The following is a 15,064-nucleotide window of genomic DNA, read 5'->3' as shown; positions in this document are numbered from 1 at the left end:
CTAAGAGACTTACTGAAGTCCTCCAAGTAATAATTAGAGCTGAAATTAAACCCATGTTTTATGAATCTCATTGTACTCCACACTTTTCCCAGTATCCATCCTTAAGTAATTTTCATGTATATGCTACAGGATAGTGGAGGGCTGAGTCATCAGGGAAAGGTGTGCTTCATTTCACTATGTCAAAATTAAGCTTTCTTTGGAAAAATAAAACTACCTAGGTTTAGCCCAAGATAACTCAAAATGTTTTCTGAGTAAATGTTAATGGATTTTCAGAGTGTTTATCTTTTTTTTTTTTCTGCTTATTTTTTTTCATTTTCACATTTTCTTTACTTTCTGCTTTTTAAAATATTTATCTTTATTGTTGAAAGTACTACAAATGTCCCCCGCCCCCCGCTTTTAAAAAAAATACTTTTACCTCCCTTTTTAAAAGGGTGTTCTGTTCTGTAAAGCAATGCATAAATTGTTATTTATAATAATTTAAGATCTACTTTTTAAATTGTTGGTTCATTCTGAGGATGAAATTAGATAATGTATATCCAAGTTATTCACAAAGTGTCTGGTTCATAATGGGCATTCAAAAAAAAAGAGGAATTGGTAAATTCTTTTTATTTGCAAAGATAGCATAAATACTGGTCCAACAGAGTCATAATTCATCTTTTTATCTCTCACAGTATATATAAGGGTTCTCCAGAGAAACAGAAACACTAGCTGTGTGTGTGCATGTGTGAATGTGTGTGTGTGTGTGTATGTGTGTGTGTGTCTATGTGTGTAGAGAGAGAGAGAGAGAGGGGGAAAGAAACAGGGAGACAGAGTGAAACTGGTTTTATTGAACTGGCTCCCATGGTTATGGGAGACCAGTGCCTTTGAAATTTTTTAGGGTAGACCAGCTGGCTGGAAACTCAGACAGGTTTCTATGTTGCCATCTTGAGGTAGAATTTCTTCTTCTCCAGGAAACTTCAGTTTTTGAAAATTAACCATCACACAGCCTGTAGTATTAATCCATGGGTTTGTATATGCAGGGTTTATATCAAATGTTTTATTGAATTCAGTATTTTTTAATATATTTTTATTGATTTCAGAGAGGAAGGAAGAGGGAGAGAGAGATAGAAACATCCATGATGAGAGAGAACCATGGATCGGCTGCCTCCTGCAAGTCCCCCACTGGGAATCAAGCCCACAACCCAGGCATGTGCCCTTGACCAGAATCGAACCTGGGACATTTGAGTTCCCAGGCTGACGCTTTATCCACTGAGCCAAACCGGCTAGGGTTCAGTATTTTTTTTAAGGAAAATATTTCTCACACATCACACCAAATTTTAATTTATCCATTTAGTCAGAAAGCTTACTCTCTTTCCCTTCACTTACCTTCCAGAAAAGATATTTCAAAAATACTTGCATAACTGGCTTAACTGTATAGCTTGCCATGGTGACTGCTTTATAGGCAAAATTCATTGGAATATTTATATTCTAATGTGCTTAGTTGATATGAAAATGAGGCACTTTAATAATAAGCTCTAACATAGATTTGGTGTTGTACCAAGCACTGTGTATGTATTATTGATAAGAACCATAACCCTGTGGAGATTATATTACTATAATCTCTATTTTGTAGATTAAGAAACTAAAACTCAGAATTTAAATTACTCATCTAAGGCCATAAACATGACTATAAATGAAAATTACATTTACTTGAATTAGGCCGCTGCTTCAAGTAAAACTGCTTGAGCAGCTCTTCATGTTCTTATGATACTAACATATTTTAGTAATGATGACAAAGGCTCTGAGAAAGCTTCAAATACATTCTGAGTCAAAACACTTGTGGATTATAAACTTGAACTCTCCATTTATGGAGGGAGAAATTGAGACCTTTTGCATATGAACCTTTCTATAATGAGGAGTGAAGTATTGGAAATCTGTTCCTTAACTACTTTGAAGATTTCTTTTGTTCCTGGAATGCTTTAGTTTTGAAGTAGGGTTTCGGAAATAATGTTTCATGCAACATTAGTTCTATAGGAGGTCAGTAAATATTACTTTGGTTAAAGCAGTTTGGGAAATTTTGGGTTAAAAACGTCCAAAGAGATTGTTTACTGCCCCAGAGTGTGATATGCTCAAGTGCATTGTCACTTTCCAAAAGCGGGGGACCTATACCTGTTTCCAAGCTTTCTTTGAACAGCAATTCATGGGAGTAGTGTCCCAAAGAACTGTGTCTGGGGAATGCTATCCCAAAGTTAACACTTTATTATAACATCCCACTTGTCTGAATGTCTTAAACTTAACTTTAACAACATAGATGAACTGGAAACCCAAGTGACACAGCTAAGGTCCACCACAGGCAAAGCAGTTATGCTATAGAGGAGGGTTGTGTAAAATAAGGTTTTAGAGGGATCAAAGTAAAGGATAATATGTCTTGGAGAACATTTATGCCACTGCCAGGCCATAGAATCTGGAAATCCATAGTTTTCTTAAAATCACTGAGTTCTCTATGCTGGTTCTTAATGGTCAGGGAAATTCACATCCCAAAAGTGCCATTATCAAGTTTCAAATAATATTTTGCATTTGTACCATTACTTCCATTTTTCTCCCAAAACATTTCTTCTTACCTTATTTAACCATGCCAGACTCACTGGTAAGTTGTGATAGGTCTGGTTTTCACAGCTGTTGAGGTGATTTGAGAACTCTCCTGCTTTACAAATTTTTGGTTTTGTCTGGAGCTATGCTTTAGGAATCAATGAAACACATCCCCAAGCAATGAGGCAGAACTGTGGGCAGCTGGGAAATTGCAGCTCACGCACCAGCCTGGGGTTCTGTTACAAGTAAGTTGCTTCCCCCCCCCCCTTTTCAAAGAAAGGTTTCTATATGATTGTGAAACTAACAGGTTTTCTATATTTGTGGAGTCTACTTATCCCACGACAAAGTTCTCATCTGCCCACTATAAAAAGAACTTTAGGTAGCCATTTAGTCTTTTGTTGTTATTAATGTGCTTTTCATGTTTTACTTCCTGATTAAAACACACATTCACTCTCACTGTAAAAACTTTATACAATATAGAAATATATAACATGGAAAGTGATAGTTCTCTATAATCTCATTGCTATTAATGGCTATTAATAATGTGGCTTATATTCTTCTAGATTTAATTTTATTATGCATTTTTCTATCAACCATGTATGTAAATATTTATAATTTTACTTTAGGAATAACATACAGAAAATTGCACTAATCTCAACGCTATACCTTAGGAAAGTGGACATACTATGTGACCACCACCCAAGTAATAACATAGCATAATACCTATACTCTGAAAGCTTCTCTTGTGGCTTGTTCTTCATCACTATCCTCTTCGTCCTCTTCAGAGGTAACATCATTTTGAGTTCTAATACTAGAGGGTTTTGGGGAGGAACTTTATATAAATGGAATCGTAGAAGATATACTCATTTGTGTCTGGCTTCTTTCATTCCACATTTTATTGATGAGATCCTTCCATATTGTAACATGTAGTAATTCATTCATTTTCATTGCTGCTTAATACCCCATTGTGTGAATATACCACAATTCAACTGCTGATGGACATTTGGATTGATCTCAGTCTTGAAGAGTTATGAATAATGCTGCTGGGAACATTCTTGTACATGTCTTTGATTATATCTTGGTTGGCCATATACTAAGAAATAAAATTATTAGACTACAGAGCATTTATCCAGCTCCAGTAGATGATGCCAAACAGGTTGCTGAGGTGGTTACCGAAATGTATACTCCTACCAGCAGTGCATGGAAAGTTTACTGGCTCCACATCTCCAGTACTTGGCAATGTCAGTCTTTGTAGTTTTAGCCACTCTGGTGGGAATGTAGTGGTATCTCATTATAGTTTTCCTTTGCATTAACTTAATTCCTAATGGAATTAAGAACTTTTTAATATTATTGGCTATTTTGTGAAATGTCCATTCAAGCCTCATGTCCAATATTCTATTAGGTTGTGTTTGTTTTTTATTTAAATAGGTACATTTTCCAATTCTAAATACAAGTCCCTTGTGAATTATATGTATTGAAAGTAACTTCTTCCACTGTGAGGATTTTATTTTCTTAAAGATATCTTTTGATAAGAAGAACTTTAAAATTTTATTGCAACTCATTTAACCAACTTTAACCTTAAAGGTTGGTTTCTTTTGTGTCTTTCTTTAAGAAATCTTCACCTGGCCCTGGCTGGGTAGTTCAGTTGGTTGGAGTGTGGTTCCAATGTGCCAAGGTTGTGGGTTTAATCCCCAGTCAGGGCACATCAAGAATCAATCAATGAATGCATAACAAGTAGAACAACAAATTGATGTCTCACCTCTCTCTCTCTCAAGTCAATGAAAAATTCTTTTGAAGGAATCCTTATATCTATTCCAGTGTCTGTTCCACAGTTTTAATTACAGTCACTTAATAATATTTTAAAAAATATGGAAATTCTAATCCCTTTTTCAATACTTAAAAAATTAGGCAAGTACACTTATTTTTCTTTTAGATATTGCTATGGACTGAATTGTGCTCAAAATCTGTTTTAGTTAGTTTGGGCTGTCATAACGAAATACTGGGTAGTTTAAATAACAAATGTTATAATAATCCCCAACCTTCTCTCTCTGTGTGGTATCTTTTGGTGGAGTAGTTTTTAACTTCAATGCAATTTTTAAATATATATTTTTATTGATTTCAGAGAGGAAGAGAGAGGGGAAGAGAGATTGAAACATTAATGATGAGAGAGGATCATTGATTGGCTGCCTCTTGCACATCCCCTATTGGGGATCAAGCCCGCAACCCGGGCATGTGCCCTTGACCAGAATCGAACCTAGGACCCTTCAGTCTGCAGGCCGACGCTCTAGCCATTGAGCCAAACCGGATAATATAATTTTTTATGTTATCTTTTATGATTAATTCTTTGTATTTTTTTCAAGAAATCTTTGTGTATCCCAAGATAAGAAAAATAGTCATCATAAGTCATTTAAATTTTTTTACATTTAGATTTGTAATTAAAAGATCCGTAATTCCACTGGAAATTTTTCTTGCATGTGTGTATGTATGTATGCGTGCATGTGTGTGTGATCAAATGTAGAATTCCAATTTCATTTCTTTTTTCTATGTGGTTTCTAGCTATGCTTCTTTTCCCCTTTTATTTACTATCATCTATGCTCTGTTGTACACCAAAGTTCCATGTATATGGGAGTCCATTTCATGGCTCTCTATTTTGTTATAATGGTTCATTTGTGTCTATTCCTGAAACAATAAATACACTATATCTTAATTATTATAACTTTATGCAAAGTCTTGATATCTGGTCAAGCAAGTTCTTTGCCCTTCTTTTCCTGGAATATCTTCAATATTCTTGGATCTTTGCCTTCTGTATGCATTATTTCAAATTTCATGAAAAATTTTATTAGAATTGCATTGACTTCATAGATTTTTTGATAGAATTGCTACATTTTACAATACTATGTTTCTACGTATGGACATGAGATATTTCTCCATTTATTTAGTGTTTGAACAAAAACGTTCAGGTATCTTTAGTGCTTATCCCATCTATCATCTGTTGTTTTTTTCAATCTGAAATCTGTATGTTTGATTTATAAAATTTCTGTTTCTTCTTGTATTAGTTTCCTGTGGCCATTGTAACAAATTACCATAAACTTGGTGGATTAAGAGAACATACATTTATTCTTTCACAGTTTTGGAGGGCAGAAGCCCTAAATCAGTGTTCATGAGACTGAAGTCTAGATGTTGACAGGGCTGTGCTCTTCCTAGAGGCTCCAGGGGACAAATTCCTTCCTGACTCTTCCAGTTTCTAGTGGCTGGCAGCATTCTTTGGCTTGTGGTTGCATCACACCAGTCTCTGCCTTTGTGGTCACATTGGTTCAAATCTCCTCCTCTCTCTCTAAGGCAGTGGTTGAGAACCACTGCTCTAAGGATACATATGTTTGCATTTAGGGCCTACCCTGATAATTCAGGATAATCTCTCCATCTCAAGAACCTGAATTTAATCACACCTGAAGGGTGCTTTTCCCAAATAAGGTAACATTTACAGGTTCCAGGAATTAGGACCTGATACCTTTGGGCAATCATTGTTCAGTCTACTACACACCTCTTCACCAGATTGTTAAGTTCCATGGGAGCAGAGCCTCATATGCTTTGCTCACTTGTGTGTGTGTCCTCATTACTCAGAAGAATTGTACAAGAATTCTTGGCACACGGTAGGCATTCACTTAATATTTGTCAAATCAATCATTAATATAATGAACCATTTTGGAGACCTTCTTTTAGAATGGGGGGCGGGTGGTTCTGTTTTACTCCAGAAGACACAGCCAATACTATTAGTTGAAATTTACAGTGGGAGACTTCAGCTAATCTCCGAAAGAATATTCTAATAACCAGGCCATCTTCGAAGTTGCTTCATGAGGGAATAAACTCCTTGAATCTGGAGGTATTCCAACAAAAATTGGATTTTCATATGATACCGATGCCAGAGAGGTATTTTAAAATTAGGTGGGAAGTTGGTTTTACAGATAGCAGTCAGGTTTATCTAAAGAACCCTGATCTCTTGTTTCTAGAATTCTTCTCTAAACATTTTGTTAAGTTACTAGTTTTAAGAATATGGGAAAAGATTCCCCTAGTTTATGGCCCTGCCTGGGCATTTTACAGAGGATCTACAGACACGCCTTTGTTTTCTGTGGATCAGTTCTGTTTCTCTTTAGCATGGTAAAGCAGCATACCGGAAGCTTTCAATGCCAGCCAGCAAGGTACTCCAAACAGAGGAATATTTATTTCTTTTTAATTTACAAATATGGCTCCAAGTTTTCAAATCTAATTTTCACCCTGGAATCTTGCCATAGATATGTAAAATGTGGTCACTAACTTGATGCAATTGGCTTTTTATTTCATGTCACAGGGATGAAGGCAGTTGTTTAGAAAATTAATGACTGGAAAATGCAAAGTTTTCCTCTAGATCTCCCTTCACATTAAACTACACATGAAAATCAGTCCTATGACTTTAGCTAAATCTAGTTTTTGGCCAAAATAGTTTTGCCAGTTGGGAATTTTTTTGTCTTCAAGTAATGGAATACATCACTAAGTGCCTTATTATTATTCCCCATATGAAGCCTAAGACTGAGCAGTTCCAAACATGTCCTCATTCAAATATTGAGCAAAGGAAGGGAGGTGGAGATCTTTCCTTCTGCATCTCTCCTTTTTCTCCTCCTTTTCTTCTTCCTTTTCCGATCAGAGAGGAAAATCTTTCCCAGGTTTCTCCCAAAGGACACCCTCTTCCAGCTCATTGGTCAGTAATGGGCCACACAACCATCTTCATTAAGGAAGAGTGGAAAAGCAAGTTTCTGCCACATTAACTCCCCTTGTGGACAAAAAGGGGTTAAATCTATCCTTATTAGATACGGATTCCCAAAGCTAACATTTACCAAGCATTTTGCAGACCCTTTCACATGCATTTTTTCTTCTAATTTTCATGAACACACCTAGTGATGCAGAAAGGTAGTGGTGGGGAGTAGAGGAAGACTGGAAATATTAACTAGGTAGCTGTTATTATGGACCACCCCGATCTACAGAGGAAGCGGTAGCCTAGAAAGCAGAGGTGTTTTACCTCAGGACAGATGCTGAGGGTGGTAATCACATTGGTTAATAATGAGTGCTTACTATATGCCAGGCGTTGTGCTCTGTGACTTTACATTGATTATTACATTGAATTCTCAACCCTGTGAAGGAGGTAGGGCCATACCTCTATTTTATAAATAAGGAAACTGTGGCTCAAGTAAGTGCAGTCTGTGATCAGAATTCCAGGGCTGCCTCCAGGCTGGGCACTTCTTACACTGTACCGCTTTCGCTTTCCCATCCAAATCTCATTCTATGAAGGACATGGCCTCTGAGCTCAGCTTATTGTGACTTAAGCTTCTTCATCTGTAAAATGGGATAATTCTACCTATTCTTTTTGGGGTTCCCATGAGGAGTGAACATGTCAAATAATTAACAATGAGACAAACATAGTAGGCCGGAATTATTATTGTGGATTTTATCTCATTTAAAAAAAATATATATTTTATTGATTTTTTACAGAGAGGAAGGGAGAGGGATAGAGAGAAACATCGATGAGAGAGAACATTGATCAGCTGCCTCCTGCACACTCCCTGCTGGGGATGTGCCCGCAACCAAGGTACATGCCCTTGATGGGAATCGAACCTGGGACCCTGAGTCCGCAGGCCAACGCTCTATCCACTGAGCCAAACCGGTTAGGGCGATTTTATCTCATTTTATAAAAAAAAAAAAAAAAAAAAAAAAAAATTGTGATGTCTTTTACCTACCCTACTGGAGAGCAGTTCCCCAAATTTTGGGCTCAGGGCCCCTGACACTCTTAAGGATTACTGTGAACCCCAAAGAAAGTTTGTTTATTTAAGTTTAGCTATCACTACGGCCTTGATATTAACACTAAGAAATGTTTGAAACAGAATAATAAGCACAGGCTCCCTTAGCTGCCAGAGTGATGTCATACACCTCATCCATCCTCTGGAAACTCTGTATACCTGCGAGACAATGAACATGAAAAAGGCAAAAAAAAAAAAAAAAGGTGTATTACTATGAAAATAGTTTTGATTTTATCTGCCCCCCCTCTCCTCCCAGGGTTCCCCGGACCATGCTTTGACAACTGCTACTTTAGGGTTTGGGACTGATCAATGAACCATCCGATTCTGGGGTTCCAGCTCCAGGGCCTCGCCCCTGCGCACTCCCCCAGACAAGACGTGTCCGGGGCGCCCCGACACAGGCTCCGTCCCTCCGCCTGGCTCCCATGGCAACCGCGGCGCGCAGCCCAGGCGTCACCCCTCCCTCGGGCCAAACCATTCGTCTCGGGGGTCTTCTCCGGGGGTGATGGCTACAAGAGAATTTGCTAGAACATCTGCCAGGTACTCGGTACCCATTTTCCTGCCTCGTTTGAGTGATACACTCCCCCCCATCGCCTACGGTCCCTGCGAGGGTAAGGCCGCGGTCTGGCTGCTCGCCTCGAACGTCGCGCCCGTCCCAGGCCCGCGAATGGGCCGGCTCGGCCGGGGGGCTCGGCGGGCGCAGGTCGGCGCTGACGCTGGGGGGGGCGCGTCGACGTCACGCGGAGGGGGCGTGGCCGCGCCGAGGGGGCGGCAGGGCGGGCAAGATGGCGCCCGGCGAGTGATTTGCGCGGATTTCTCCGGTGGTGGCTCAGGCACCCGGGCGGGGGGTTCTGCTCCCACTGCCGTCCTTCCTCCTCTCCCCGCCCCCGGAGCCCCCTCCTGCCCTTCCTCCCTCGGCCTCGGGGGGTGGGGGGAGGCAGGCCTGGTTCCCGGGACAGCATGTCGGACTCTGAGGAGGAGAGCCAGGACCGGCAACTGAAAATCGTCGTGCTGGGGGACGGCACCTCCGGGAAGGTCAGTCCGGGGCGGGCTCGCCGTCCTCGCCTGCAGGCCCCTGGCGCGGCCCTGGACCCCGCAGCCTCCTCCCCGCCGCCCTGGGGCCTCGGGCCCGGGCCCGCCAGGTCGTGGCCTGGGGCCGGGCGCGACGCCGGCGCTTGGTAATGGCTGGCGAGAGCGTTCCACCCTCCCCTGAAATGATACCTATTTAAAAAGGTCACTTCTCAGCTCCCCGATGCAGCGCGAACTCCTGCTTGTCCTTCCAGTCTCCGCCGGCCTCGCCTCCCAGGAAGCTGTCCAGCCTCCGTCTGGTGATGGGCAGGGATCTGGCCAGAGCCGCGCATCTCGTTCCTCAGTTCAGGCCACACTTCGCTCCCCCTCCCCCTCCCCGTGCCCGATGCCTCCACTTACTTCCCTGGGGGCTCCCACGAGCGTGGCTCTGGAATACGACCCCCCAGAATCACTTACTGGTCAGGTCCTCGGAGGGCACATAGCTCACCTGGTCCTGCTTCCTCTGTGAGGGCGGCGCGCGCGGCGGGGGCGGGGTGTGCACAGGGGTCGCCTCCCAGCCCGAAGCGTGCAAGTGCACACTCCACGTGAACAGCCACAACTAGCTCCCAGCACGCAGCGTGCACCCCATCAGCGTTCGTTGCTGTTTCCCAGCATCATGCCCGCTCCTCTCTCTTTCCAGGACAGCACCTGTCAGCTCAAGCATTCATCCCCCAAATCCCTGCTGAGCTCCTTCCTATGAGGGGCTGGATGCTGGGGGGAGAGCTGTTAGCGTGACCCGGGGGGGGGAGGGGGCGGTGGTCCTTGCCCGGAAGTCGAGCCTTCCGCGAGGCTCGGTGGAATGAATGGGAGCCAGGGCGTGGGAATATTCGGCGGCGGCCGGTCCCCAGACTGACGCCCGCCCAAGGCCAGGCCGGGGGTTTGTAATCCAACGCTGTGGAGCTGCTGAAATGGAATAAACATCGCCCCGTGTTTGCTCTTCGGAGAGCTCCAAGGTGCTGTGACCGCCCCCCCCCCCCCCCCCCCCCCCTTTCTCTGCCGGGTGCCATCGCACCTGTCGCTTCTGCCCGAGGCGCCGACACTGTTGCTGGGAATACCGCTCGAGCTTGTCTCCTTTCTCCTCCCCTCCCGTCCCCCAGCCAGAGCCTTCAGGTTATCAGCACCAGCTTCCCATGTTCGTCCTCGCTGTTCCGTGCTCCCGGCATGGTTTGGACCCTGCTGTCCGTGTCTTTGGTTCTGTGCTTTGGGTTCCCAGGGCCTTTGGGAAACGTGTCATTCATGTGCAGAATTTGGAGAATTCTGTTAATTTCTTTCTTGCCTTCTGTATTTTGTTACTGATTTTTACTGCCGAGGAAAACCCACTAAATATGCTGTTGCCTTAAGCATTTTGGGGATGAGAAGAACTTGGGATCACTTTTCGTTATAAAGTATTAATGATAGGAGTTTTTGTACACTTCAATCAACTTTTTGAATGTATGAATTGAAACCACTTAGCATTGTTTCTAACACCGTTATTCAATAAAAATCTAGGTTACATTTTAGTTTTCTCATTCTTCATATTTTCTTTTGAAAGCCTTGTAATTTTTCATTTTACATTTTTTACAGTCAAATAATTTATTTCCTGCTTAAAATTGTAATGACAATCTATAACACTAATACACTTGTAAAGACAAAAAATTGCCCATTATCCTACATTCTATCATAATTCTTTAAACTTTTATTTATTTCTCCCAGTATTTATCTATTATCATAAGTGTATTATTCAGTTGCAATTTGTTCATAATTCTGTATTTAGGTTTTTCATTTAGCCTGTTATACATGTGTTCCTCTTGTTAATTTAGTGTGAATAATTATGGTTTTTCATCTCTGTCTAAAATTTTGTGTAGGACAAAGCATATTTTCTCCCTTCTGTATTGTGGAAGGCCTATCATTCTGCTTCAAAGGATAACAGTGATATTCATTATGGTGTTTTGACTTAGTTTTCAACATCTTGAATCATCTGTTTTTAAACTGTAAGAGTGTTTTGGTCCAAAGTTTTCAGATACAAGCATCAGAAACCTGACCTTTTATCATTATTCATGTATCAAGTTTTTTTCTTCATACCCTATTCAGTTCTCAAATTATTGGCAGCTACCAACATTGCCATTTTACTTCCTTTTCTTTTATGAACTCAGCCTCTCTTTCATTCTAATTTGTATCCTGCTTTAACTCCTGGCCATTTTTTCTAGCATGAGTGTATCTGCTAGTTGTAACTCAGAGCATTTTGATACAAACGGAGAGAATAGATTGAGATCACCACCCACAGTCTCTCCAAGAGAAATTTAGCTCCTCCCCCTAGTAACACACGTTTCTACCTCTTTCCTGTTTGGATTCTCACTTTTGATTTCATTGCATATTTTTAAAGATTTTTTTAAGGCAAAACATTCTTTATGGTGTCTTTTCAGTATTAATAAGTGTAGTGTGGTTAAAAATTGTTGGCAAAATGTTCACCAAACCATAACACAAACAAAATCCCCACAGAATGAGATGAAATATTTCAGATATGGTAGATGGTTGCTCACTTTATACTTGTTTAAGACCCATATTTATACAACGATGTGTGAGAAATTATTGGATCTGAAAAATAGTAGAAAGACTACATAATTGAGGAGGAAGTGCCTCCCATTGATTTGGTTGATCCTGTTTAATTTTATAGTAATTATAATAAAGTGTCCGGAGATGAAACAAGAATCCATTCTAATATTTTGTGTGCCCAATGACCGGTACTCTTGATAGATTATACTTCATTTCACTTGAAACCCTAATTTTGCCTCAAAAGTGTGGGTAGAAGTTTCCAAGAAAAGAACCTTAGAATTGTTCTGAATATTCATTAGTATAAAAACATTGAACTTTGAGAATCTTAAAGTGAAAAATTACCTTAAAAGACATTATGCTGATGTTACATATGCTCTGAGTTTCTTTTTGACTTAAAATATTTCAGCCATCCATGTATTAAACATTTTGAAATATCTGTAGCAGTAGTGATGATAGTTATATCTTTTTCTTTAGAACTCTGAGCTTCTTCACAGATGAGTTGTGTTCTGAATTAAGTTCAATGGCATAAATAAGTCTAAAGTTTTGAAAAAAGGTCTAAAAAGGAGTACTTTACCTTTTTAATTCTGATTTCTCAGTTTTTATGGTATTGTTATATGCTTCAGGGAAGCCAAATAACTTTTCATTTTGGTGTAGTGAGTTTATTTCTCATTATCTAGCAGAACATCTTTCTCGTAGTGCTCAGTAAATATTTGACCAAGTGTCTTCGAAATTTATTATGAATGCTGAGTATTTAACTATTATAAAGGAATTGGAGCTAGGCATGCAAGTTGCCATTTCTGTGAGAAATATGTTTCTTGTGTCAAAAGGAGTTTTAGGTTGTTTTGTTTAAAGGAATTGAAATTGATTAGAATTTCTTTTGCACTGCTATACTTATGTCATAATTATAATGCGCTATCTAGGAAATTTTATCTTAATTTTAAATATTTAGGAGTTGACATCTAGTTTTAACTTTTCAAACCAAAGTGCCATTTTTCCTTAACTTTGGGAGTCTTGAAGTACATAAAATCTTCATGAAACTGTCTTTCTCTTCTGTTTGGGAAAGTTTACAAATAAATGGTGCATTTTAAGATGTTTAAGAAGCTTGTAAGCTGACTTATTTTACTTGTTACCAGAATGATTAATTATTCTTTTGCTTTGATAAGAAATGGTAAAACCTTAGAATTTTGAATACAACTTTTGAGCTTTTAAAATAATGTAGATACTGTATATATTTGTTCTGGTTATAATATTCTTATGACTTTTAAGGTTCATGGGTGGAAAACATTTATTTTTACCTGCTTAATATTAATTTAAAACTATCAACTTTTTCATTTAAGGACTATATATTATCAGAGTTATTCTATAGAATTATTTTTATTTAACAGCTTTAATATAGAGACAAATTAGATATTTAATGATACTTTTCTTGTGGGGAGGGGGAGAAGAAAAGAAATTATATAAACAGTCTTTTCCCTCCTTAATCATTTTTTATTATTGGCTGAGGGCACAAACTACTCAAATTATTTAACCTCAAAAATGAAACTTAAGAGTTTTCTGAAATTTGAATTGAACTGATATATATGGATATATAAGATTCAGATCTTTTATCATGATGCTTTAGTTTTCTCTGTTGATACATTTCAAATTCTAATTTCCAGCTAGGAAAAGGAGCTTGACATTGCAGATTTAAAGAGATCTAGCAGTTTGTTGTCTCCACTGATAGCTGTTGGCAAGTGAAGTTTACCTGGTGGCGTGTTAAGTTCCTCTTCCTCTTGAAACTGATTAGAACAGCTTAAAGTTGTTGGATTAATGGGAGCATGAATATTAATATTACTTAATAAGTTTTAGTAGTGATGTGATGTTAAATTTCTAAAACAAAGACATTAATTTTGATATTATGTGCATTAATTTTTTAGACCTCCTTAGCTACGTGTTTTGCTCAAGAAACTTTTGGGAAACAATACAAACAAACTATAGGACTGGATTTCTTTTTGAGAAGGATAACATTGCCAGGTAAGAGACTAAAAGTTTAATATAGAAAATTGTGCATATTTTATAATAAGAGACATAGGCAGAAATGTGTAAAATAAATTTTGGGGCTGCTTCTACATGAAAATATGAGTAATCAGTCTGTTTATTTAGGGAGATTAATTTTCATCAGCATCTACCATGAAGACATTGTCCATGGTGTGAGAATAAAGTTTATATATGAATAGTTATCTACTCTCCTACTATTTTTGACTACTACAGATTTTTCGAGGATAAACAATAGTTGCTTATAAAATTCTAAAACATTTTAAAAAAAATCAAACGCTATACTATTATCAACAGATACCGTATAAAGTAAATGGAAAAGACTGGAAAGGATTATTTTTTTAAAATATTATTTTGATTAGCCTCTGCTTCAGTTTTTTGTTTGAGAGAAAGTTGGACCAGAAGTATAATGTAGCTATGGAACTTCTGTGCTCTAATATGTGAATGCTGTTTTATGCAAGGCAGCATGAAATTGCTGGCATTTAATAGACCACTAAAATTTAGGGTCCCTAGGCACTCATAAAAATACAGTTTGAGCATTCAAGATGTTTCAGTTCACCATGCAAAGAAACTATTTAGATGCCAGTTGCAGCACATTTTGTGGGAAATACAGGGAAATAATAACAAAAAAAGAGTGGTTTCTGTTTTAAGTTAGTTACTGAACAATTGGGGCTTTAAAATTTTCTGTCCATTCACTGTGATGGTTAAATTATATGTTTAAAGTATTTTATTAAAAGCAGTTTATCTTGATTAGCCTTATAAACTAGTGTATCTCTCTTCTCTCTGAGGAAACCCATTTGAATAAAAACAGTTGCAAGTGTAGTGTCAGAATCCTATGCTGGGATATGAGTGATAGTGGAAAGGGTTTAGTAAAATCTAATATTATGAAAATATTTTAACCTCTCAAGCACCCCATCTCTCAGCTCTCCATGAGAGTTCTGGAACAGCTAATGAAAACTCTTGGTAATTTAAGGTATTCTGCAAATCTTACTAGTAATAGGCTCTTATATTTTGTGGTGGTCTGTATTTAGAAAAAGAAA

General features: G+C 39.0%; 1 protein-coding gene across 3 annotated transcripts in view; it reads left to right on the top strand.

Annotated features, from left to right (window-relative positions):
- Window positions 1–9,144: 9,144 nt before the first annotated feature.
- Window positions 9,145–15,064, top strand: part of RAB28 (RAB28, member RAS oncogene family) — a 72,290-nt gene continuing 66,370 nt past the window's right edge. For all 3 annotated transcript variants that reach the window (XM_036328993.1, XM_036328987.1, XM_036328991.1), the window contains exons 1-2: window positions 9,145–9,425; window positions 13,907–14,003. In XM_036328993.1, coding sequence (XP_036184886.1) covers window positions 9,351–9,425; window positions 13,907–14,003 — 172 coding nt within the window. In that variant the 5' untranslated portion in view covers window positions 9,145–9,350. The remainder of the gene's footprint in view (window positions 9,426–13,906; window positions 14,004–15,064) is intronic.

Source organism: Myotis myotis, unplaced genomic scaffold, assembly GCF_014108235.1.
Source record: "Myotis myotis isolate mMyoMyo1 unplaced genomic scaffold, mMyoMyo1.p scaffold_m19_p_1, whole genome shotgun sequence".
Taxonomy (NCBI): Eukaryota; Metazoa; Chordata; class Mammalia; order Chiroptera; family Vespertilionidae; genus Myotis; species Myotis myotis.
Note: the sequence above shows the minus strand (reverse complement) of the source record. Positions and strands in the feature narration are given on the sequence as shown.